Here is a 25,215-nt window from a genome sequence, read left to right as displayed (position 1 = left end):
GGAAAGAGGAGACCAGCTGCACATTCAGGCTGCGAAATGAGATGATCGGTATCGGCAACAAGAGACAATGATCGCCGATCACCGATCATGCACTTTTTCACGGAAATCGGCCCAATTATGATCGGTGACCGATCGATCGGCACACCTCTATCAAATACATATGGTTGTAAACTGCAAAACTGTTTGCAGACATTTTCACATGCGAGTGTAAATATGGAGTCGGGGGCGTGGCCAGCAGCAGCTTAGATGGATTTAAAGTGACAAGAGGCCCTAAAACAACTCTGAAAGGAGCTCAAACTAGGCAGAACTGAGCAGACTAAAATATCATTATCTGAACATCATTTTAAGCAAAAAAATAAAAAATAAAAAATTAAAGAAGCACAACAGATCTAATAGGTCAGCTTCAACATTTTAAACATTGACAGCTTTTATGTCATTACATAGGCATTCCTGCCAATGCAAAACGCAACATATCAAATCCTGCTTTATAATACATGTCATCTAGTTAGTATGCTTAATAAATAAATGATGCAGTCTGCTTGTTTGCTCAGACAAACTGAGAGAAGGTCAGAGATGACTCACCGCCAGCAGCATTTACTCACCTGCACTTTCACTTCCAGGCTCGGCGATCCTGTGTGCTTTCCCAGATTCAATGCATACTCAATCACCTCCTGACTAAAACAATCTTCTCCAAAGAGAGCCAGGGCCCAGGCCGGGCTGAAGCTGAGGCCTGTGCAGCCTGTCGTGGACGTGGGCGAAACGAGCCGCTCCGACACCAGAGAGTCACTGTCCTCCATGTCCTCCGAGTGGTCAGGACTCATCTGCTCATCGTGGGCTCCCATCAGATCTTCCTCTCTCCCTGACACAAACTCGGCTTCAGAGGGGCTTTCATCGCTGCCACCCGCTGAATGACCTCCTGCTTCCATAACCCCAGACTCTGAACTGTTTGCCTTCACACCTCGAATGGTAAACAGACCAAAAAAAACAGAAAGAGAGAAGAGAAGAGGGGGTCTGAATCACATGGAAAGCAACAAGACTGACTGGATTTGTGCAACAACCACACAGAAAGATACCCCAGAGTGGTGCTGGGGGTATTTGTTGCTAACTCTGTCGTGGCTGCACAATGCAGCTACTGTTTGCAAAAATGACTTTTCAGGCAATTCAACCTCGAGCCCTATCACTAACGTTTTTGTTCCGCATACCTTTTATAGAGCTTGTTTGTAGCCAAGATTGTCTGGCATATTTTAACAGGAAAGAAACTACAGCAGAGTTGCTGACTGTGACGGGCCAGGAATGAGTTCCAGAAAAAAAAAAAACTCTGGAGCTTTCTGGAGCGGCTTGGACTCTTATGAATGTGTGCAAAGCTGGAGAACAGCTTGATATGTCAGTCAGTAGATTTGAAAAGAGACATTTCCCAACACATCACAGAAGCGATTCAAATCTAAAAGCAGTATTGATTCTTTTCAGCACATACAAATCCTATAAAAACCTTAAAAACCTCAAGACAAAAAACATGAACGAATCAAAAATGAATCATGTTTCAGGACTTTTGTTAAACTATAGGAAGCTTAGTTTTAATCATCAAGGCACTCAAAGAGCTGGCAGCGCCAAATTATTTTAGAAATATTCCCTCTAATTTGTCTGATATGTTTTTATAAATGATCTGCAGGTAGCAAAACGAACATGAATACAGAAAACCAGTGAGTAAATCAGACCTGTGGCTCTTTAAATATATCATAAATTTAAATCACTTTAAAGAATGAAGTGTGACTGTTTTCATTATTTGTGTTGACCCTGATAAAAGAAACATTACAAAACATGTTGGTCTTTTAATAAAGTTGGTTTCTTTGTACTTCGAGTGTTGCTGAAATTCTCACAGTAACCCATTATTGTCACTCTCCATGTAACTTAAAACGTGCTTAAGTGTTAGGTTTTCTGTAGTAAGTTGCCATTGTTGATCATTTTAAGTATTAGGCTGCACATTTTAAGTTATTAGTTTATTTTTCTAAATAAAATGAATTGTTTGTGCCCTGCATCCACATGGAACCGGCATTTAAAGGAACAAAACTTTTCTTAAACAGGATCCAGAGTGAAAACTTCAAATGTTCATGACAGCAAAAAACTCTCATTTGAGAAAATGCTGACATATTAGATCAATCTCTAGTCTGACCTATTACCATAAATGCATCAAATGCATTACACATAACAGTGGATGACATGTTTGTTTAATAGTTTTCAGTTTTATATTCCAATGTGACAGCCCTACCTATATTCTGCAGTTTCTTATTGCAAAAGGTGAAACTACTGCCAACATTTACGATGCTGGACGCATTGAGATTCACAAACCAGCAGATAATACAACAAGATATCTCCATTTTCCAATTAAATATGAATTAGAATATGTCAGTGACGAATTAGCAAATTATAAATCCTCACAAATGTATCCAAAATTAAACTGACCAGTCAGAAACCTGCATTCCAATCCAACTCAGTTCCATAAGTGTGCACAGGTGAGTTTCCTACCTTGACCTATCCAAAACCGATTTTTCTCCAATCTTATTTCAGCACCCTCCAGCACCGTCTCATCTTCCCCACAGCAAGATGTCGCCTCACTTCCCTCCCATATCCCGCCAGCAACGGGACGAGAAGCGTGAATGTTTCCATTCAGATCGAGACAGCTGTGCAGGCAAACTTGTGTCTTCCCTCTGCAGGCAGCCGTGGTGAAGGGTGGAGTGACGGCTGCCCTCCTCACAGCCGTAGATGGAGTCTGCTCATTAAGGTCTCTGCATGGGGCGCTTCAGGAGACACAAAACACACGGTGCATTCAAAGATGTTGGAAATGAGGGAATTAATTAACATTAATCACTGAAATAATGATAATCAGTTAATCAGTACAATAGTGAGCTGGAGCAACAAATCAAAGACGGCAGCCAACAAATCTCACTGCGACTGCTCTCGCTTGTCAAAGTCACCCAGATCCATTCTTACTCAAATTTGATATGGACAGAGTAATAAATAGATAAAACTCTCCTCTGATTCGCTCAGAAAGAGCTGAGGCTACAGCGCCATCCCCAGCCTGCAGCCAGAGGTAAAGCTTGTCCATCGCCCTCCAAAGCCGTTGTGTCGTCCTAACGCAGCAGATTAAAGAGTCTCTTAGCACGCTGCCCTGGGCACAAGATCATGGCAGCACTGAATGAAAAGCAGCCAGAGGAACTGAGAGGCTAGTCTCTCTGCTTGTCTTTTGCATGTCATGTTTGTATGCATTCACACACTTAAGCTCCACCAATGGCCAAGGGCTTCCTCTCAGCATATTAGTGACAAGGCAAAGCAGTAGGTTATGCATGTGTCCAGTGTGCACCGGAAATTAAAACACCATGCTGTTACCGTAGAGACAATCTAAACTGCTGACTTTAGTTCTTGTATTAATTGCGTTCTGTGTGAAAACCTCTTTTAAATGCTAGGTATAACGTTACACCTCCATAATGAGCAGAGGAGATTTAACGATCAGAGTGGTCTGCATTATCTTTGTGCATTTCTATTGGTGTAAACCCACAGGAAAATACATTCAGAATAAATGTTTAGATCTGTGTTATTAACTGTTTTTGCAGTCCATAGGACACAATGCAAAAACTTTAATTAAAATAGGATTTTACAGCACAGTCAAGTAACTATGTTACCTTCATTTGTTATAAAAATGCTGCACATATCAAACATGACTTCATAGAAACTTGACTTCACAATTGAACACCTTGAAATTGGGCATCTGTCTCTTTAAGAAGCTCCTCCTCTTTCTGACATTCTGCTTTCAGGACATCATCAAAGCAAAGCTCCTCTATCAAGGCCTTGACATTTTCACCAGCATTTCACTGAGATGTAGATTATATGATAAGATCAGCAGACTCACAGTTACACTAGGTGTTTGCTAATTGCTGCTGGCTAGTCTAAAGGAGCTGAGGGGCTCTGTAATGTGGACGTTTGGACCAGAGACTGCAGCTCCAAGGAGGAGCTTGGTGCACGAGGCAGCGCTTGGCTGTGCCACTCGTTTGGCTACCAGGGGAGATGAAACATGCATGAAAAAATCCAGGTATGTTGTAATGAGGGGACTAACATTATGACATGAGGTGAAGCTCAAAACTGTTGATAATACATAATACTCCCCCTTTAATATTATAGAAAAGGCAGGAGAAGTGTGAGATTGTCAGCATGATGGAAAGTATTGCATTGGAAGGTGAGATGACAAAACTCGTACACAATCCAGGCACAGGGTGTGACAGTGAATGGAGGGAATACTGGAGGTGCTGTGGTCTGTTTTGAACTCTCATCAGGACCTTGGTTGCATGGTTTTGGAAGTACAAAACCTTTTGCATTGTTTTGCTTTGAATCCCAATGATAAGTGCATTGCAGGATTATGTCAGCAGGACTAGACGGTGTGGATAAGCTTATCAGCATCAGCATTAGAGTGGAATCGAGTTTGGCAACATTTCCAGGCTGATAAACAGCGGTCCTGACTCCTTGACTGATTTCTTTGGCCTGATGCTACAGACAAACTTTATCTGCCACAAATCCTTGTACCTTAGCTACTTCTAATCGACTGACTCTGATATCATCTCTGGTTACACACTCAGCGATCCTAAAAGGTCCTACGTTGGTAGTGCACAAATTATCAACTGAGTAAATTAAGATTCCTCAAAGCAACATCAGAGACTGTGAACCATATTATTATCTGTTTCTACATCATTCAGATGATAAAGCACATTCAGCAAGCCTGAAATTGCCATGAAACAGTCTGTTGCTGACTTGTGGCAGCAGCTTACAGGCTGTTAGATAACAGATTCATGGTGGTATTTTCTAGATCTGGAAAAGTATTTTCCCCCTTATAAATTTCCTCTGTGCTTGCTTTTGTTGTCAGTTAAATATCTCCAATCATCAAACACATTTGATACCATACATAGACAGCCTGAATGAACACAGAATGCATTTGATTTTACTTATCTAGAAGACAAATCTACCATTTTGGCCCCATGTGGATAATGAATAGCTATTGGTGGGATTCTGGCTTAATGCATTGTTTTTATCCTCACTGGAGAATTTTAAAGCACAAACAGCCTGTTTAAGATTACACTACTACATTTCAATTGGATTTAAGTCCCTAGACTCCCCGCTTTGATTAGCCCACAACACGATAATCATTTTGCTTCTTTTGTAAATGATCCTGTGTGGACTTGCTAGTGTAACTCTGATCACTGCTGCATGGTCCATAATGAACTGGAGGCTGAGCATTCTCCTTCTGGACTTTCTACTAGAGAGCAGAACTCACAGCTCCATCAATTACAGCCTCCATATTTAGGTCCTACAGAATTAAATCAGACCCAGATGTTACACTTCCACAACAATGTTTCACTGTTCTTATCATGTTATTTTTCTGATATAATATGTTAGTAAAATGACACACATTTTCCAAAAATGTCCAATTTTGTCTCACCAGTCCTCAAATCAGCTCACAGTCAAGTTTTAGGGACCATTAGTGGCGACTTTTTGGGCTTAAAACATTTTGTAAGAGTTCTCAGCTCTATTTCAGATTAAGTTACGTGCATATTTTATTTAGGGGTACAAGAGTAAAAGGGCCTGAATACAAATGTATAGCAGTTTTCCAGATTCATGTTTACAAAATATTTAAAATAGTGTAACATTTGCTCCTTCACATTATAAGAATGTGCTCATTTGTGTTGGTTTATCAGACAAAACCTCAATGCAATATATTTCAGTTTTTGGCAAAAAAGAAAAAAATGGAAAAGAACATTTTGCGACCAGGAAGCAGACTAATAAATAACTTTTTATATATCAGAATTAGTGACTCATATCAAAGCTCATCGGCTTATTGAAGCTGGTGGCAATCGAGGCACTGTGACCTGCTCTTCTTACAGAGACAACAGAGCAGAAGAAAGCAGAGCGTGCCCCTGGTCATATGAACGTCCATTTACAAAATAAATAACTGTATTAAGAGAATCAAAAAAAGACCTGCTCACAGTGTTGAACAGCTGTAGTTCACCAGGCAGTGCAACACACCCAGTAAGTCATCGTCCCAGTGCAGGTCACAGAATCTCTCCTTCACTACACTGGCAAACTGCTGGTACCGGAGTCCCTTCAAGCAGAAAAGGTATTCCCCTGGGAAAACACAAAAATGATTTTATTTTCACACAAAAATTGACTAAAAAGTTCAATAAGTTCCTTTAAGTTTAGTCCAAATGGTAATAGAGATTAAAGGAACATAAAGGTGATAAAAACAATGAGCTGTAAAACTGCTGGTATGCACCAAACAGACAAACTGGACAGATGTTTGTGGGAGGGATATATTTATGAGCAGGTGCACATTTTGTCCTCAAAGTGGATGCATAGCAAGCATCAAAAGTATAAGGATTTTAAGTTATAGTCAAACTGTAAAGGCTCAATGACTCAAGTACTAAAGCTGCAGATCTTTTTGGGTGCAGAGTTGAAAACACTGAGCTAAAGCTCCCCCTGCTAGTGCACAGGGGGAGCTCAGGGACCACATGAACTACTGCCGACGAGTTTCCATTACCAAAGTGTGCAAGTATTCCACTAATATCAAAAAATAACAATTTGCAATTGTGGATTTTCTATTAAATAAGAATATTTTAATAGAATATTTCAGTTCAAATCACACTTGAATAAATTTATCTTGAGAAAAGGTACTAGAAACATCCTCTAACTACTTCCTGTCGTCATCTTGTTTGTGGATTCCACCTGTGGCAACATCGGTTGCTGATTAAGTGACTCGTGATGAGAAAAAGGTGCTTCCACTTCAGTTTTGCAAGATAAACGAACTTCGATAAGGTAAAAAAAAACATCTTCATCCTAGCACCAAAACTTTATATCAACAAACTAGTTTTTTCGAAATTGCCATGTTTTCATCAAGCAAATTTATTTTTGAAATGTCAAATTGTACAGTCAATGGAAATGCAGCTAGACACTCAAATTGATGAAAGTCGCCAGTGCAAAACAATTTAATCATTTTAATCTCGTGTTATTAATGAAGCAATAATACACAAATATATTGTGTCAATTTTCTCCTCATGTAGAAGGAGTGTGTTGCTCTTACCCATCATGACGTCTTGACGGCCATTGTCTAAATGTCCCTTAATTGAAAAGTGTCCTTTGAGCAGTTCGATCACGTCCTGCAGGGCAGGCTGACCTCTGGAGGCAGAGCTCTGGGTTTTGGTTTCTGTTTTCCCACAGTACGTTTGATGTGAAGCACGATCCAGAGAGCCGTCTGACGTTGTGGAGCTACCACTTAAATAAAATATATCCTGAGTCCCAGGCCTCAGAGTAACACTCACAGAGTCAAAAAACAGGTTGGTCTCCTGACCTGTTATCAGGCCTAGCAAAGACTGAGGGACCAAAGACGGGTTTATGTCCAACCCGTCTAGAGACTCAGGAGCCCTGACCTTGACGGGCACCAAGGACAGATGTCCTGTCACAGGATCCTGCCAAAAGAGGTAATTGTTGAAAATGCCACAGCTGTTGAGGTTAGTGGATAAGGGGGAAGAGAGACTGGGAAGGGAGACTTCAAGGAGGGAAACATCAGAGAGAGCTGAAGGAGAGTCCTCGGGTATTGTGCTGGACGTTTTGGAAGAGGTGCTCATGACTGTGTGAAACTCAGTCAGCTCTTCTGAATGTAGACTGGCGTCAGAAGGAGGGACATGTAGGCAGCCTTCTGCAGCATCAACACTGCTCTTCATCAGTCTGTCTGCTGTCCTGTTAAAGAAACAATCCTGTTAAGTTCTGAACGTATTGTGGTGTTGTTAGTCTTCTTTCTTTGCTATAGAAGTTAAGTTTGCACCAAATTTAAGTAGGTTATCATTACATTCACACAATGTATTTCTGATGTCATACCCTAGAGTGACAGTTCCCAGATGCTGGTTCTCCTCCTCCTCTGTTTCCCCTTCACTGGTCAGGATGATTGGAGTGAAGTGTGTGGCAGTGGAAGTGAAGGCTTCTGGGAGCTGGAGTTCAGGATAGCTGTGGGGAACAGGGCCAGGCACAGGAGCCAGTCGGCTCTCAGTGGCCATGGGCACAAAGCCTACACGTGGTTACAACAATCCCAGACACAATATCAGTGATATTGTCTCATGCAATGCACACTGCTTCTGTACAAATAACACTTCTAAAATGTTTTGGGTGATCTGCTGCCATGATCTTGTTTCTAGTGATAACACTCAGACAAAAAGAAACTACAAATGACACAGAGAAATGTCTGCACAACCAGAACAAATTTCTTGCTGTGCTCACATTGCTAACAAGAATTAACTTATTGCTATACAGTGCCTTGCAAAACCTTTTATTTATCCCCAAATATTTTTACATTTCATTATCGTAGGACAAGTTCATTGTATTTTATTTGGATTTCATGTGATAGACTGACACAAACTAGCACATAAACACAAAAAATACATTTTTTCACAAATACAAATTGTGTGGCACGCTGTTGAATTTAGCTCCCTGACTGGATGTCTTGTAGAATCACTTTGTTCTGCAATTACAGCTACAGTCTCTTGTGGTATGAATCTACCAGCTCTGCATAGCTAGAAGATACATTTTATACCCATTCTTCTTTGCAAACAAGTTTAAACTCAGTAAGACAAGATGGAGAACAACCGCTAACATCAACACATCATCCAACACGCTAACATCTCAACTGGACTTCGGTCTTTTCAGGCTCTTTCTGCTGAGTCAGTGTTTTTTGTTTCAGGATTCTCCTCTACATGTTATCTACTTGGCTGCACGTTGAGGTACGTGATTATGTCTTTGGCGTTTACATGTGTGTCACACTCTTTCTAAGTTCAAACGATGGATTGAACAGAGCTCTGAGATGTACTAAGACTGGGAAATTGCTTTTTAAACAAACTTTATCTAAACTTTCTCCCTAACCTCTCTGCTATGTTCCTGGGACTTTGTGATGCCGTTTGTTCATTAAGATTATCTAACAAACCTCTGAGGCCTTCGAATCTGTGCTGAGATTTAAGTGGACTGTCAATTTACAACCAACAGACTTCTGAAGGCTCTGGCTGCACCAGATTTTAATTAGGGGTATCAGAATAAAGGAGGCACGGAATAAGAAGGTTGAAATTTGTCACATTCTAAAATGATTTGAAAAAAATCCAGTGATAGGAACAGCTTTGCAAGACACTGTAAAGGTTTGTTGCATGTTAGTGCAAAGTTCTGTATATTGCATGAGGGTCATTGGTACTGAAGTAGGACCATCATACCACTGTTTGGTTGGGGCTCATCAGTTGAGCTCTGATTATTACTTTCACTCAAATCATCAGTATTGTGGCCTTCTGAAGCTGGCTGAAAAAAAGAGACATCACCATTCATGACAATAAAGAACAGTGCTGTCAATTAGTGACATAAAACAGATAACTCTGACTCTGAGGTTCAAATAATCCCAGGAAATGAACACATAAAACTGCAGCGCTGCAGAAAAGCTTACCGGGTGAACTCTGCTGATGAGGTTTCCCCAGACAGTCTCAGCGCTAATCCCCTGACGAGAAAGATTACAGATGCAGCTCTGAAAAAAATAAAAAACAATAGAGGATTAAAAATATATGCTCCACTGCAGTCCATATAACTAAGATGGATTTGAACCCGACACAAAATAAAATGACTTTTTTATCACAGTTCCAGTTTTACCTTTTTTTTTTTATTGAGCAACGTAGGAAGAACAGCTACTCAATGCCAGTCATTTACTCATTTATCAGACATTGTTACACACCTGCCTTATATGACATGTATGTTCTTTTGTATTTCTTATTTTGAAGACTGGCAAACAGAAATGGACCTCTTTCACATCATATATATTATCCAAGAAAACAGGAAATCGTGGATTACTGGCACTGCTTCCTACTCACTCGGGTCAAAATGCTCCATTTACATTTATTTCCAAGAACTTTTAGGGGCTTAAAGTAAAGGTTAGTGTAAAATTATTCAGCTGGAAGTTAAATAGAAGCAGAATAAGATAAATGTAAGAATGTATCACAGTGTCAAATAAAACATTATTTTGCTTTTCAGGCAGCAGACAACCTCAGAGAACATTTGCGTGGCTCCAGGACAATCATTACTCCAAGTAAAACCTTTTTTGCCATGACGATGGTTGGCCTCTCCATGGGGGTCCTCTTAGCCATCTCCAGGAGGAGTCTCTTCATTTTACGAGGCATCGCCAGCTTCTGGTTTGGTGATAAGCTGAACTTGGCTGACGCCCAGAGGATCGCAGCAACCCCGTACACACAGACCTGAGAACACACAAGTCATGCATAAATATAGAATAGAAATCTCCAGCTGCAGCTAATAACCACTTAATTGTACAAGAAGGTAAAACCAGCTCTGACAGACAGACCTTCTCAGTTACAATACCGTGTTCCTGATACTCAGGTGCAAGAAAAAAACCATCATGAGATTCTGTGAAGAAGATGCATGAAGTCAGCAATTCATCTGAACGAACTCCAGACATTTACAAGCGAATAAAATAAGAAGCATAGAGCAGCTGACAGTATTACACCTACCGACGGTTTTAGGTTTGAGAAAAATCACTTCTCCCTTGCAGTTCACATAAACTGTGTCCAGGCATAAATAGGCTAAAGACAAAGAGAGAACAAGAACCAATCATTCTCCTTTTGTAGATGAACTTTTGACTGCCATTCCTATTACAGAAAGAATTAATCAGACAGTATAGTTTCAACACAATTTATTTTACAATTTTTATTTATTTTTTTCTCTGTCTAGCGACATTTCATTGGCAGTTTCACTGTCATGTCTTTGTGCAGCGATAATAAAATAAGTTTCAGTCTATCAAGCCTGCAGCTATAAATACAACCAGAGGTTGGTGCCCAAATCACACCAACCTCTGGTACCGTTTACTGTGCTCGTGTGGTTTATGAATATTATCTTGTACGATATAATGACTATAATGGTGCTCAACGTTAAACTAGAAAAATTTGAGGCAATTTAAGTATATTTGATAGGGACACAAGCCGATAGACAGACTGAACAGCACAGCAGCCCCATGTTTGCATCAAAGTGCTTATAGCACAACTTGTCCCTAGATGGGTGTGTGATAGATGAAATTATCCATGTCACATCAACAGATTCAGAGCTGGAAATTTAACACAAACAGGAGAATAATCACCTGGAAAGTCAGTGTAAGTTTGCAGTGAAGACAGGCAGGTGAAACACAAAGCCCACAGCTCGTTAACCGTAAGCCTCCGTCCACAAAGAGTCAGCAGCTCCCTGAGAGAGATCCACTGGTCAGGAAACGAGAACAAACAAAAAGTAACTTAGTAACTGAGGAGTTCAACCTGTTGGCCTGGCAGGTCCAATTAACAGGAGGATTAGCATTTGTGTCCTGTAAGAGGTTCTGAATGGAAAGGCTGCAGAAAACATGTAATCTGATGTTCAAACTTCAGTGTATCTTACATGTGTTTGGTTGGGATAATTCAATACAAAACAGCGTGTACCTGTTTTTTCAGATTGCCTTTATTGACGTGTCGGACATAACAAAATGTAAAAGAAGCTAAAAGAAGAATTGGTTGGGTAACATGCAGAATGCTTCATGGAAAAGTAACACTTAAATCTGGCTAAATGCTCGTTATTAATGGTTAAACCCTGGTGGTGAAAGGATCATGCTGTGAGGATGAAGTAGCTGGAACAGAGAATCTGCAGTAAAACCTGGAAAGTTTATCCAAAGACTATCTATTCTTCAATGGACATTTATCCATGACTAACTGTCCAATGAGGAATGGGAGAAATTAGTCAGTATAATGAAAGCTGATAGCGATATATCCCAAAAGACTAAAACACCTAATTGCAATATGTTTTTAGTCATTTTTTTTCTTTTGACTTCACAATATGCACCACTTTCTGTTGTGTCTATTGCAAAAACTCCTAACAAAACACAATGAAGTTTCTGGTTTTAGGATGAAAAACTAAAAACATTTTTGCAATGCAATCAACTTGGATGCATCATAATGATGAGTTTTTTTTGGTTCAAACAGCCTTGTTTTCAGGAGACTAAATAAGTGTCTAAAATATATGAGTAGATTCAGTGAAGCAACATCAGGTTCAGAAAAGTGAAAACTTGTCGTAAAAGTGACGAACCTCATCCTGAGACTCTTCGTTCAGGCACAGCATGCTTTTGGTCATGTAGTTATAGGAAAGGGAAATGCTGGGTTTTGTCGCGCTCTCGTCCTCTAAAGAGTTTTGTGCCATCTCCAGTTCTCGACAGGAGGCACAGGAGGCGACCAAGTCCTGGATACATCCCCGTGACATGGGCTGGACACAGTCTTGAATATTTATTTCTTCTGTGCAAGAGTCTACCCGATCGGTTCCTTGCAATCCATTTTCCTGATCCTGAGTTCTACAGTGAGGGTAGGACTCACAGGACTTGCCCCGGTTTAGTCTCTCCAGTCTGTTACTCCACATAGACTTTGAGTCTAGATGTTCGTCAGCTCCTATTTCCGTGAGGTCAGAAACAGGAATGCTGATATCTCCGTGAGGTGGAGTGGAGACACACGGGGGATTGTTGGAGTCCGGCACCGAGCAGGAGCGATTAAGAGCTCCCCTTGCTCCTCTGAACTTCTGCTGGGATCTCCTCTTCACTGGGGAGCTGTTGTAAGACCGACAATCCATCTCATCTGTCAGACTCATGCCGTCTGCCTCACCGCTGTCCATATCCTCGGCCCATAGAGAGGAATCCCAGGCCCCACACACCTGCAGGAGGAGAGCATTATCATTCATTTCAGCTGTTCTGAACAGGTCAAATGAAGAGCTTCTAAGCAACACTACGAAGAGAATCGGTGAGATTTATGAGTTAACTAACAACAATGGCAAAGTAATGAGTTCACAATAAAAGAGGGAATCTCTTGCTTGCACATGGCAAAGTTGCAATGCTTATGCTGCTGAATGTTTTATCATTTTTAAGGAAATGAGTTTCAGTCTGTTTTCCTGGAGAGGAAAGTACCTATGCTGCTGTGGTAGTTGTCCACAAAGGCAATGTAGATGTGATTAACTTAGTTTGAACACAATATCTTGCAGCTGAAAATCAAGGAAGTTTGTGGTAACAAGGCAAACACAATAGCCAGCTTGGACAATTTATAATTTAAATGTCACAAGCCTCCAAGAATCACATGACCTTGTGAAAAACAGATTTCTGCCTTAGAAGTACACAATGCCCACGAAAAACTCATTTTGGTAGCAATCTGAACTTAGTGGTCAGATGAAGAAGGCTGCATTACAGGAAAGACAAAGTTCCCTTTAAAATCGTTCCAAAAACTGCTACCTGCTGGCGGGACACGCTGTTTGACCCAGAGGTGTCAGAAAGGTCTTTGGTCTTGTCCTCTGAGTTTAGTCTTTTCAAAAGACATTTGGCTTTGGAATGATGCCATCTTTCCTCCAAAGATTCCTCCTGTTCATCTGTGGATGCAAGAAGACACAAATCAGAGGCCAGAAAATCACTTTGGGCAGCAAAAAACCCTGGAATAATAAATATAAGAACCTTGAATATTTGAAACTGATTCAATGGAGAGCACTCTTCGTCCAATTGAAGATAACTTCCGGCACACTGTAGCAGAAGATGTTTGAGACAGCTGCTCTTCAGCCAGCAGCAGAATATCCTGTGGGAGAATTGCATCATAAAGTCTGCAACATTCAGAAAAATACATTTCTTCTGTTTTCTTTAAATAAGACTGATAGACTCTATTTGAAATTTCATAAAACATACTTTAGTTTTACCTGGACTGCTTACCAACATAGAGTCCATTCAGCTTATGGCAAATAATAATAATAGTTAATTATGTTTTTATTATAATACATAGTCTAAGCAATATTTTGTGATTCAAATGTGCTTAATTTTGCATTTTTGATTTGCTGAAACAGAACCAGGCTGTAAAAAGTTCCATCCTCATCTCGCTTTAAGCCTGAAACAGATTTGCACTTACATTATGTTTCCTCTTGGTGCTGCTAAGGAGCGCCACGCAATAAAAGAACAATACAGTCATGAAAAACCTCCTGGTTGTTTTAAAGACTACAGTGATTCAGTAAGACTGACTATAAGGAAGGTTTTCATCTTGGATCAGTAGAAACAAATCAAAAATGCAATTTTCACTGAAATTAACAACAATAATAACACTTTTGACTTTTCGTTTTCTTATATGCAATTCGGACATTGATGCTAGAGTGAGGCGTCTGATCCGTCAGCCCGTCTCTGTCAGTGTTTTTGCACCTCCAGCTCAGGTCTGTCCTCAGGCTTCTCCTCCTGCATCTGCTGCAGCAGACTCTGAACTTCTTCTCCCAGCTCAGCCTCCAGCTCTGGCTCTATGACAAATTTCAGTGCAGCAGAAAGTGTGGAGCCCAGAGAGAAAATGTGGCCCTGCAGCCAGAGTCACAGAAGCACAAACATTTGAATATTGCAGAATCCTCTTCCAGGTTTGGGTCACATATGTTAAAAGATAAAAGAAGATGTGTGAGGTTATAACACCTGCAGTAGATTTAATACAAACACCCCCTGTTTATGCTGACTGTTAATGATAGTTTGTTGTGATGAAATGTTTAAAACAGCATGAAATCTCAAAGCGACGGGACATTTCTCATCAAAGTGAAGTTTAACATGTGAAGCATGACTCAGCATTTTCACAAACTCCTGATATGAAGGTAACAGCCTGTAATATCTGTGTTTGAGACTTTATTTGTAAGTGGGGAAGGAAGTTCAGTGGATTTCTGCTTATTGTTGGTTCAGTGTTAGCAGATTCATTCATTCATTCATTCATTCATTCTTTCATTCATTCATTCATTTTAATCCAAACATTACTGGTATAACAATCCAGTCTATAAGGTTATTCCTTCCAACTACTTTTAGCTTTGACATAGACATTAGTCATTTTAACCCATTTTCCTGATGACAACTAGAATCTGATAACATTTAATAATTTATCTGTACAAACCGCTGGCACAAGCATTTTATGCCCTGATTATTAAAACAGATTAACAAGATGAGCTGAAACAACTTTTCTCATCTCATCTTCATCTCAAAATGATTCCCAAGTTCAGTTCACATTGATTTTCTTTTGTTGTTTGTGTTATTTTTATTTTACTACCATGAAAATAGAAAAGTATCAAAGTCCTCAAACACACAAAACAAGGCTGGGTGGGTTATAAAAATTTCAAACACTTGCCTAAGAGAAACTGTAACAACCTGAAGGAACAGGAGTAATATTTCCTTGAGCAAAGAGATAAAATCCCAGAAGTCTTGCGAGCCAAACTTAGAGACAGAACTACGGAGCCTTGCAGCTGCAACTGTTGCAAAAACTCCTCCACAAAGTCTTGACCTTGGGAGTGTGTGTTCAAACGTAAACTCAGTTTTTTCTCTTTTGAAACCAGAAGAGTTGCAGATTGAATGGAACAAAAGAACATTTCAAATGTAGCAGCTATTTTCCCAAGGATGACAAAATGTAATTTCAGGATGTTTGACAGCATTTTGTTATGAAACAAAGTAAGACAATCGCAACCTCTCTAGAACGTTTACCGTTAACTGTTGATAAGTTTGAAAGAAACTGCACTGATTTTTTTATGCTTGTTAATGTACATAGTGCAGGCTATACTATTAAAATAGCTGAACAGGATGCCTGGCAAAATTAATTTATGATCTATTACAGTTCAACATCTGCACTGCTTTAAACTGTAACAATCACAGATTCATGTTGCATTGATCTAATCTATACATAAAGCCGTTCTGGTCTGTGCTGTAACTTCCAATAACTGAACCTGCAGGAACAACCAAGTTTGGAAATTGTGTTTGCGAACAACGATAAATATTCCTGCTGCGTAACTCAAACTGAGCAGATTGGCAGACTGTGGAGGATTTGCAGTAATATTGTGATCCCACAGGAGCAATGCTCATGCAAAACAGGGATGACCCTCTCAGCATCAAAGGAGCTGATTACATAAAAAGGCTGTACTGAATCCCACAGCGAAATGATACAGAAGAAATAGCCCGGGTAGTATAAAACATTCCAGGCAATTAGGCTGCAGAGAAACTAGGTTAAGGTTAGCTTAGATGAAGTGCAAGAAATAAACTTCAGTAAGATGAATGGCTGATAGCTTCAGGAAGGAAAAACATTTAAAGAAGCTATTTCCTTTTCGTTAAAACATTTTACACAACATGCACCTGACAGTGAGTTACGTGAGAATGATGTGCTGCGACGACACATCTCTCTTACCTCGAATGTGCTGCCCGTGTTGTCAAACTCCGGAGGGACAAAGGAGCAATCTGGATCATCTGCAGGTCAAAAACATCCAGAAACGTCACTGTCACGCATGTCTGAACTCTGCTGCACAGCAACATCACATCTGGGGGAGAATTGACATTTTTGAATGCAAAGCAACTGATAGGGAAGTAAATCCTGGCCTGTTTCCTTCTCACAACTATTGAGGCATCAATACAGAACTCTTAGACTTATGCATGTGCTTATTTAGCCACTGCAGTCCAATGAAACGGGAGCTGCTTCTCTCAGTTTGCATAATTCATGTGTGATGGATAATCTCCACATAATCTCCAGGATCAGAATTTGAAAGGGGGTGAGCAGGAATCGGGTGCATCCTCCTCCTGAAGTGGGTCAGTGCTCAGAGCTGCCACTACATACAGGTCCATAAGCTCTGTGTGCCTCATCTCAACTGGAGAAGGACATGAGAGCTGTGGAAGAAAAGAGGGAGGATTTGAAAGAATGACAGGGATAAAGTGGGTCATGACAGTTCACCGTTTGAGTTCGGCTCTTCGCTACAAAGAGCAGAAACTCTTCTTTAACATTTTTTATTTTACTTTAATATTTTGTTCCCCAGAATTCTCTTCTTTAAAGTTTTAGTTTTAGCTTCTTTCATAAAAACATTTAATCATTTTTTTTTCAGTTTCCTCCTTTGGTTCGTTCTCTTCTTTTTGTCACCAGTTAAGATGATCTTTGCTTTCACTTTCCCAGTAATCTCATGTTTCTTCCTTTCCTTTCAAGTCTTTGCCATCCTCTCCTCCTTCTCATTCCTTCTCTCTTCTTTGCTTTTCACTTCAAAGAACATGACTGTGTAAGAAGTAGTGGAAGGCACATGTAAAACCACTGTAGCTAGGAAAAACTTGTAACACGCTGAAATAGTCATCAAAGAAGAGAAATAAAAATAGTCATTAAGCAGTTTATATCAGGTTGATGGAGTGTGAGTCATGTGTGCCTCTGGCATTTTAGCACAACAGGTAGGATGAGTTGAGCAATCTACCAGATTCAACACACCCTCCCGATCAGATCTCCCACGGCGCTCCGCCAGTAGGAGCTTCATCCAAAATGGAACAGCTTGCAATGTCAAGTCTCATGGGGAAAGTTAACAGTTATCTGTTATCCTCTCTGCATGATGACTACGAGGACATTTTGTTGCTCTGACTCAATTTGCATGATGTGAACATCGCCGCAGCACCCACATACTCATCCCGCCGCCTCCCTGGTGTTACTGCAGTAATTAATCAGCTGAAATGAATCGTACTGATATGTCTTAGTGGTGAGCTAATGGAAACTGGAGCCTCCAAGGTCAGAGTTGCTCAAACAATATTGGTAATTTTAAAGTGAACATTTCTGTGTTTTCTTGGGTCCCTACTGTAACAATCAAATGTAGCCATTTCCAACATCTGCAAACGCCTCAATGTAAACACATACCAGATTGTTTTCTTGACAAATAAATATTTCTATGCTTAATAAATCTGAGATCATTTACAGAAAAGGGATGTAGCACTTTGCTACAAATATCAAAAATGTAGAAAAAAGGTTGAGCTTTGGTGAAGAGGACTGATATTCTCCTATTAAACACAACAGTCTCTTTATTGGAGCGAATAATCGGCCATTGATTATGACAACGATTATGATTGGAGTTTGGTTTAAATGAAAAAACAACCAAGAGCAGATGGAAATGGATACAGATACAGTTATGACAGGACATTCAACTAAGGATTCAACCACATAAACGCTGAGACAACTATTTGGTGTTGTTTGTGAGCATAAAGTTGATCAGATTACAATATGCTATCTTTTCTTTTCCTGTGTTTTTATTTTTTATTTTTTTACTTTCAATATGACTTCTGGGTGCGACAGACTGGCGACCTGTCCAGGCCGAGCCTCCTCTCAGCCGAGACGCTCGCTGGAGATAAGCACCAGCAACTCTCCTGACCCTACTAGGGACAACGGTGTATGTCCATTAATTGGGTTCTGGCTTTTTGAACATTCAAGCTACTCTTAGATAACTTTTCTCTTGATTTCCTTCTCCTCATTGGCTGCAGTATATGAATCTTACCTTAATGAATTGAATGACTGTGTATTGCAATTATGCTCAAGTTTGGTGTTACAAACTTGAACAAACTTGGCATATTCCCTCATCAGTGACTTTCGGCTGCATTCTCTGCTACCTTGTCCTTGTTTTTTTATTTCCCGCTCTTTTACCTGTCACATATAAATATATACATATATGTAACTAACACTGACTGCACCCTGGAACTACTTTGAAAAGGAAAAATCACAGAATGATAACTTTTGCTTTGTGATATTTCATCTAAACGGACACAAAGGGAAACAATGCAGCAGCAGTCATGTTCTTATGACTTTCTCCTCTTTAACATCTGACAGAAAAATCGAATGTTCTAATAGGTCAACACTAAATAATCAAACTATCTCTGTTGCGTGCATGTATTGCATCCAGAATGTGTGATCTTTGCTAAGCAGTGTGTTAGTATGAATAGATGACTAAGCAACGCAGCATGACTGCTGGCTTTATTGAAACGGTTGCCACAACAACGATTCCCATGGCAACCTACGTTCACCGAATCGATGCTTATCAATTTCTGATGTCTGGAAGCAAAGCATGGAGCAGCAGAGTGTAACGCATGTCATGTGCTGATGTGCGTAATGTGAGAGGAAAAATAAAATGAGCTGAAACATATACAGGAATAAAACAGGAAGTGATCTGGAAGTTCATTTAAAAAACTTTGCATGTGTTGTGAAATTGGCAAAGTAATTTTGAGAATGTTCTTCAATCAAAAACTAGATTTTAACCTGGATAAACCTAGATTTAGACTTTCTATTGCTGCATTTCTGATCAAGTCTGTTATGTAATATTGGACTAAAGCTTACTTCTTGTATAAGTGTTATGCACTAACAGGCACGTAGGATTTTGCAGCCCACATATTGGCTGTACTACAACTGGAAGCTATATCTAGTATGTGTGTAGGATTTATCCTCCAAACTTAAATTGTCCAAAGAAAGTATTTTTCAAGTAAGTGCAAAGAGCATGCAAAATATTTCAGAAATCTGACAAAAAAAAAAAAAAAGAAATCAAAAACATTATGTGTTCTGTTGCCTCACCGCTTAGCTGCTCCATGAAGCAAACGTTCCCATGAGCGTTGAAGGCCAGAGTGTCTGGTGTTATACATAAGGTGTAGAAGAGGTGGGAGGGTCTGATGCTCTGCAGGGCCAGAACACACTCTGCACACACGGCCCAGACCTCCTCCTCACTCAGGCAGCTGTCCCGCAAAGAGAGGATGTCGGCCAGGGAGACATTTTCCTGTGGAGGTAAAGAATGTTCTGGTAAATAAAGAAAGAACAGCATCCAGCAGGGCAAGCATCACCTGGCAATCACTGCTTTAAACCGTTCATTAGAGCCGACTCAAATACAACCCATCAATTCAACTAAAATGAACACCAAAAACTGGAAACTTAAAACCTATGATGCTTTTTACTCTGCTATCCAGACTGATGCTGAGGCTGAAGGTCATTTTAAACCTGCATTTTTGAGATACTGGGGAGATATTATTCTCTGCAAAAGCAGAACAGGGAGCATGAGGGCTCAAACACCAAAACTCTTTGTAAGCAGAGCATGGGACGGTTCAAAATGAACAAAAAATGTCAGGTTACAATTAGTTTGTTTTATTTCTTTATGGATTCAGTCGTTTTATGCACAATTCTTATTCAAAACTTCAGAAAATGCTCTGTTTCACAGGATCTGTTCTTGGCAAAAACGTTTGTCTTTTCTAATGATAGAAATTATTATAACATGTTTTCTCTTTTCTTTTTAAATGTGGAGACTAAATTTTACAGTAAATGACCAGAACTGTTAATTCAATTAAATAGAAAGGTCATCGACTTTAATTGAAAGTAATAGAGAATAGATGGATTAATTACGAGGCACCTAACCAGAAGTTGTTGCTGCCAGGGAAACATCCAGAAACATTTTAGGAAGGTAGCCAGAGCATCCAGAGAGCTTTATTATGCTTTCACCATTTATAGGAGGATGAGGATGAGCCTTTATATAATTGAGATCCTCACTATGATGAACAAAATGGCAGTATAAATAAAAGTTGCACCTCATTTAAATCTAGTTTCTCCTGTTTTAAATTCATATTCCCGAAGGATACTAAACATATAATACTATCTGTTTGGCGGGAAAGAGGCGGAGTCACAACATCTAAAGAGCTTTTTTATGTAAATCCAAACAGGCCCTATTTATTGAAAAAATAGACAATTTAAATAGTTATGTACAGCTAAATGATATTTGTTTTAGTAAAGAAATCAAACATCTAAAAGTCGAAAGTCATGATAGAAAAGTCTGCAGTTCAAACGTGGAGAATAAGATGGAGACTTGGGTTTGCTTAGTCCACTGAGAACTAGACATGGATTTAACAGCACTTCGGTGAGCTCAGATAATCATTAATTCACACATCATCTACAAATATTAATTTATGCTAAATTCAGGAAGCATTTAGGTAAATGTTGTCATTTCTGCTCTTGTTCCTACGGGCATTGTTTTTGGAAGCAGTTTTCTTATTTGAAACAGTGAAACTTAGCACCTCATTTTCGATCAAACTGTATTTTCCTCCTGAGGATTAATGTACTACAATGATGCAGCCATCAAAACTCAGGACGTCGTCTGTCATGCCACTCAAACTCCTTAAGTCTGAACTTTGTCACGTCAAGGTTTGAAGTAGTCAGAAGTCCACTTGGCTCAAACACAGCAGCAACATGTTGTCATGGGGGGGAACTCTACATGGGGAAAAGCAGCACAACCAACACCCTGTCACCTCCATGGTCTGGCTGCTGACTCACCACAGCCAGCTGCCGTCTAGCCAACACTTTGTTCCCAGCCAATATTTACATATGTGGATCATATGAGCAACAACAAGCCCATCACAATGTAACACAAATTAATTCAGCATACAGATTCGATGCAGACCTTATCCAACAATCACTGTCTTTAGGTAAAATAGAGGACCTACTTCATCTTGTGAAGTAGGTCCTTCACGCAAATATTGCAAATAAGAAGCCACAAAACCTATTTAAATTAGTGAGCTTTAGAAATGTATTTTTCTTTGAATAACTACTTCATATATTTCATCGCTCCATAGATTTTTGTCCAAATTGTTTTAGTTCCACCATCTCTCCTTGTCTCAAAAATAACAAAAACTGTGACTGAATATTATCACTTCAGGTATTTATGATGTCCAAGAAGATTTTTCTTGTAAATTACCTCTGACAAATTGACGAAAAACAAAAAGTACTAACACTAGAGTCAGGCGAGATCTTAATTAATAGAAATATATGTGCTTACACCTCTCTAAGACACACAGAGCACTTAGAAACGGTGACCTAATTTTGAAACCAGATGCAGGAAATCAAGTATTTTCTGCAGGGGACAATATTTGTTCTAAGACAAATGATGCACATACATAAAGTGCACACACTCACTTGTAATCTACACACCCACACTGAACACACTGCATCATCTGCGATCCATTACCAACTGGCACCATTTACCCTGGCAGGCGCAGTGATCCCAGAAATCCCAGGCAGCCTCCAGCATAATGCAGAAGTCTGATTATTACAGGATCTTCTGTAGGCTCAGAACACAAAGCCTGGCCGTCACTCAGACACCGGGGTGGATGTTTGGAGAGTAAAGTGTGTCACGACGCAGTCACTGTCAAATCCTCCACCCAGCACTTGAACACGAATTTTACACTTTTTCCAAGACAGACAATTAAAGCATCTCACAAGTGGGCTTTATTTAAACATTTCTGCCACCTACACTGCAGGTCTTCCTTGGAAACCCATGAATAACACTTGATTAGAAATAAGTATTCATAGGAGGCAGCAGGTTGTTAGAAAATGTCAAATTTGTGTGATCAAGTTGTGTGGAGAGAAATTACAGGGCAGAGATGAACCACTTCCTGCAGTAGCAGCAGGAGCAGCATCACCAGAAATAGATAGCTTCCCATGAGGACAGTGCAGGGGAACACTAGTCTCTCTCAGCCTGCTCAACTTAAATGTGTTAGCCTACATAAGGCTCCCAGCAGCCTCACGCTGCGCTCCAGATCTTTGACCTTTGGAAGTGAGAGGAAGGGAAAGGTCAGCGTTCTTGAGTGTCATTGTTTTCCACACAAAGCCAGTTATGAAGTTTGACATTGTCAAAGTTTGTCCTGAATTAAGCAGGTGAAGGTCCAATGAGTAGCAAAGCCTGTGCTGATAGTTTACTCCCTAAACTATCCCAGCAGAGGAAAATACTTTGTTTTTCTTCTCATGAGTTCCTAAGATTATATTTAGGTTAAATTTCACAATATTTCGGTTCATTTCACTTGTACAAAATAATAATAAAAAAATATTAAATAGAAGTTACATTTTCAAACTTTTACAGTTGAGATGATTAAGTAGCCAGATGAAGCAGCCCAAAGCTGGTTCGCTTTGTTGAACCCATATAGAACTGGTTCTAACATTAGCCCTGAATAAACATAGGAAACACTTTGACAGGAAAAAAACATGACAATGTTTGAGCCCTGCTGCTGTCCTTAAGGGTTTGTATAAAACAGAAATAAACATATTAATGGCTTATGCTGGTAACCGATAGCATACTCACTGATTTTTGAGGACAAGGTGTTCGACTTTGGTGTAAAATGTCAGTCCTTTCTGGCTGCTGAAGCCAATTACATGTGAAGCAGGAGGCTGTCCCATAAGTGCTGTAAGTAGTTTCTACATTCACACAAAAAGTTTAGATTTGAATCAGTTACGCAGCAAGACCTGCTGTGTAACTCACAGCTACTGAAACCCCAAAATTCAGGTTTTCAGACAACTGAAATGTTAGATAAGATGATTTAAAAAGTACAAGAAAAATGTCAATTTATGTCGTTTATATACTTCGTCTATATGCTGTTTGCTCTCTGCTGTACAATAATTCATAGAAATTCTGTAGAGAAATTCCAGGTCAGTTTACTGGCCAATCAAGCTAAGTGTTGCCATGATCATCAACATAAGTTTTGGCACTTTTGGTACTGAGAACAGCTGCCAAGTTGTGTTGGAAAATGAAATCAGCATCTCCATAAAGCTTGTCAGCAGAGGGAACAGGAAGTGCTCAAAAACACACCAGGAAGGTGTTTTCCAAACCCCTGCTGGGTTTGTTTTAAATGCCTCTTTGCTTCCAAACACCTGAATGAATGATGGGTGGTTTCAGACACCTGTGGTACCGGCAGGCTCAGGAGTTTCAGCCCATATCTTGGGAACATCTGTGCATCGTTGCTCTTGAAGCTCCGACCGACCAAACTCCTGCTTTGCCTCACAGTTTTCTCAATGCTGCTTGTGACCTTTTTTCTGCCATAGTTTTCCTTCCTTCCCATTAACATGCTTGCATTATTATGTTGTATAATAGCCAGCATCTTTAGCAATGCCTCCTCTGGTCAAGCCAGTAGTCCTCCTCATTGGTTATGTAGATCATAAAAATCATTTCTGATCATTTTTTTAACTATAAACTACAATATCCAAAACAGAAATAAACACTTAAATTGTATTAATCAGTTTTTTAATTCATGTATGTGAGTTTCACTTAGTGAATTAAAACGCTGGAATAAATTAACTTATCCATGATGTATCTATCATACGTACTTTTTATTTTATTTTATCACACCTTAAAAACCAATTCCAGTAAAATCCACAACCTCACCTCATCTTCCAGCAGTGGAGGGAGATGCTCCAGATCATAATATCCATCTCTCTCATCAGCTTTCTCCAAGTATGTGACGCCAGCATCACTCCCGGAAGTCTCCATTGCACCAACTTTGATTCCCTCAGGGAGCGCAGCGAATCGCAGCCCAGACAGCGACGTTTCCAGCAGAGACAGATGGCATGTCTGAGCTCTCAGGACAGCACCATCCTCTGAGAGGGAGCTCGGACACCCGCTGCCGGTCGACTGTCTCTGTGGGACGCTGGCGTCCAAATGAGCAGCCCCAGAAAGACGTGAAGAGCAGCAATGCGTCCGCTCTGTGCGCCTGCAGCGCGCTGCTGCTGCAGCCGGTGGTGGGGGCGCTAGCCGGACTCTGAGGCTGTCACGGCTGCAGCACCTCCTCAGAATCGAGGCGAACCGTTCTGTTTCATCCTGAGCCTCGGATGGATCTTCCCCTGCCTGTGCAGGAGCCAGAGGAGGCGGAGTGGAGGACGCTTCTGCCTGGATGCCACAGTTGGCTCTTCGCCCCCGCTCACAGTAGCCTCCAGTTTGAGTGACTCATATTTATCACTTAGTCCACATTATCTCCACTTATCCCTGTGATCATGCTCTGCTTGGGGTGTTGTTTGATTAATATGCGCATTTATGTTGTTGTTTTTTTCACTGCTCATATCATTTACATGTAAAACACTACGGACTTTCTACTTAACCATAGTTCCCCTAAAGTCCACGGATGTTTTTGTTTGGTTGATATTTATTAGGAAGTTTTATCTGACAATAAAAAAAACGTGGAAATGTCCATGTTTTGTTTCAGAGTTGCATTGCTTTTGTGGATCTTTTAGAAACAAGAATATTCTGGAAAACTTCTGAGATTAATCTTGAAGTTTCTGAATTTCAAAAGTTTAAAATATTAAACTTTTGAAACTCAGAAATGTTAAAGTTTTGTTCAGGAAGTTGCTTCTCTTGTGGCTCACCAACGCAGAACTGTCTGGTCGGTCGCTGACCCTCGGTCTGTGATGTGTCTCCTCCATGGATTGGACATGTTTGTCCTGCAAATCCCACAGATTCCCCACTGGATTGAAAAATCTGGAATATTTGGAGGCCAAGTCAAGAGCTCAAACGCTTCTATTCCACCACCATGCTGAAAGAGGC

General features: G+C 40.1%; 1 protein-coding gene across 2 annotated transcripts in view; it reads right to left on the bottom strand.

Moving 5' to 3' along the window:
• The window catches only part of kndc1 (kinase non-catalytic C-lobe domain containing 1), a 45,617-nt gene extending 20,834 nt beyond the window's left edge, over positions 1-24,783 (bottom strand). The window contains exons 1-18 of one of the 2 annotated variants that reach the window (XM_015057805.1): positions 24,064-24,783; positions 19,449-19,647; positions 16,284-16,342; positions 14,291-14,437; positions 13,565-13,682; positions 13,346-13,482; positions 12,169-12,780; positions 11,201-11,315; positions 10,578-10,649; positions 10,412-10,473; positions 10,149-10,307; positions 9,509-9,586; positions 9,285-9,366; positions 7,912-8,098; positions 7,118-7,773; positions 6,027-6,165; positions 2,524-2,795; positions 603-958 (exon numbers count right to left, since the gene is read on the bottom strand). In XM_015057805.1, the coding sequence (XP_014913291.1) occupies positions 603-958; positions 2,524-2,795; positions 6,027-6,165; positions 7,118-7,773; positions 7,912-8,098; positions 9,285-9,366; positions 9,509-9,586; positions 10,149-10,307; positions 10,412-10,473; positions 10,578-10,649; positions 11,201-11,315; positions 12,169-12,780; positions 13,346-13,482; positions 13,565-13,682; positions 14,291-14,437; positions 16,284-16,342; positions 19,449-19,647; positions 24,064-24,168 (3,555 nt within the window). In that variant the 5' untranslated portion in view covers positions 24,169-24,783. The remainder of the gene's footprint in view (positions 1-602; positions 959-2,523; positions 2,796-6,026; positions 6,166-7,117; positions 7,774-7,911; positions 8,099-9,284; positions 9,367-9,508; positions 9,587-10,148; positions 10,308-10,411; positions 10,474-10,577; positions 10,650-11,200; positions 11,316-12,168; positions 12,781-13,345; positions 13,483-13,564; positions 13,683-14,290; positions 14,438-16,283; positions 16,343-19,448; positions 19,648-24,063) is intronic. The other variant, XM_015057806.1, reaches the window with a different exon arrangement.
• Between the last annotated feature and the right edge of the window lie 432 nt (positions 24,784-25,215).

This window comes from Poecilia latipinna, unplaced genomic scaffold, assembly GCF_001443285.1.
Source record: "Poecilia latipinna isolate Pla-1442-1.1 unplaced genomic scaffold, P_latipinna-1.0 Scaffold1493, whole genome shotgun sequence".
Lineage (NCBI taxonomy): Eukaryota > Metazoa > Chordata > Actinopteri > Cyprinodontiformes > Poeciliidae > Poecilia > Poecilia latipinna.
The sequence above is the reverse complement of the archived record's forward strand: the minus strand, read 5'-3'. Positions and strand labels throughout refer to the sequence as shown.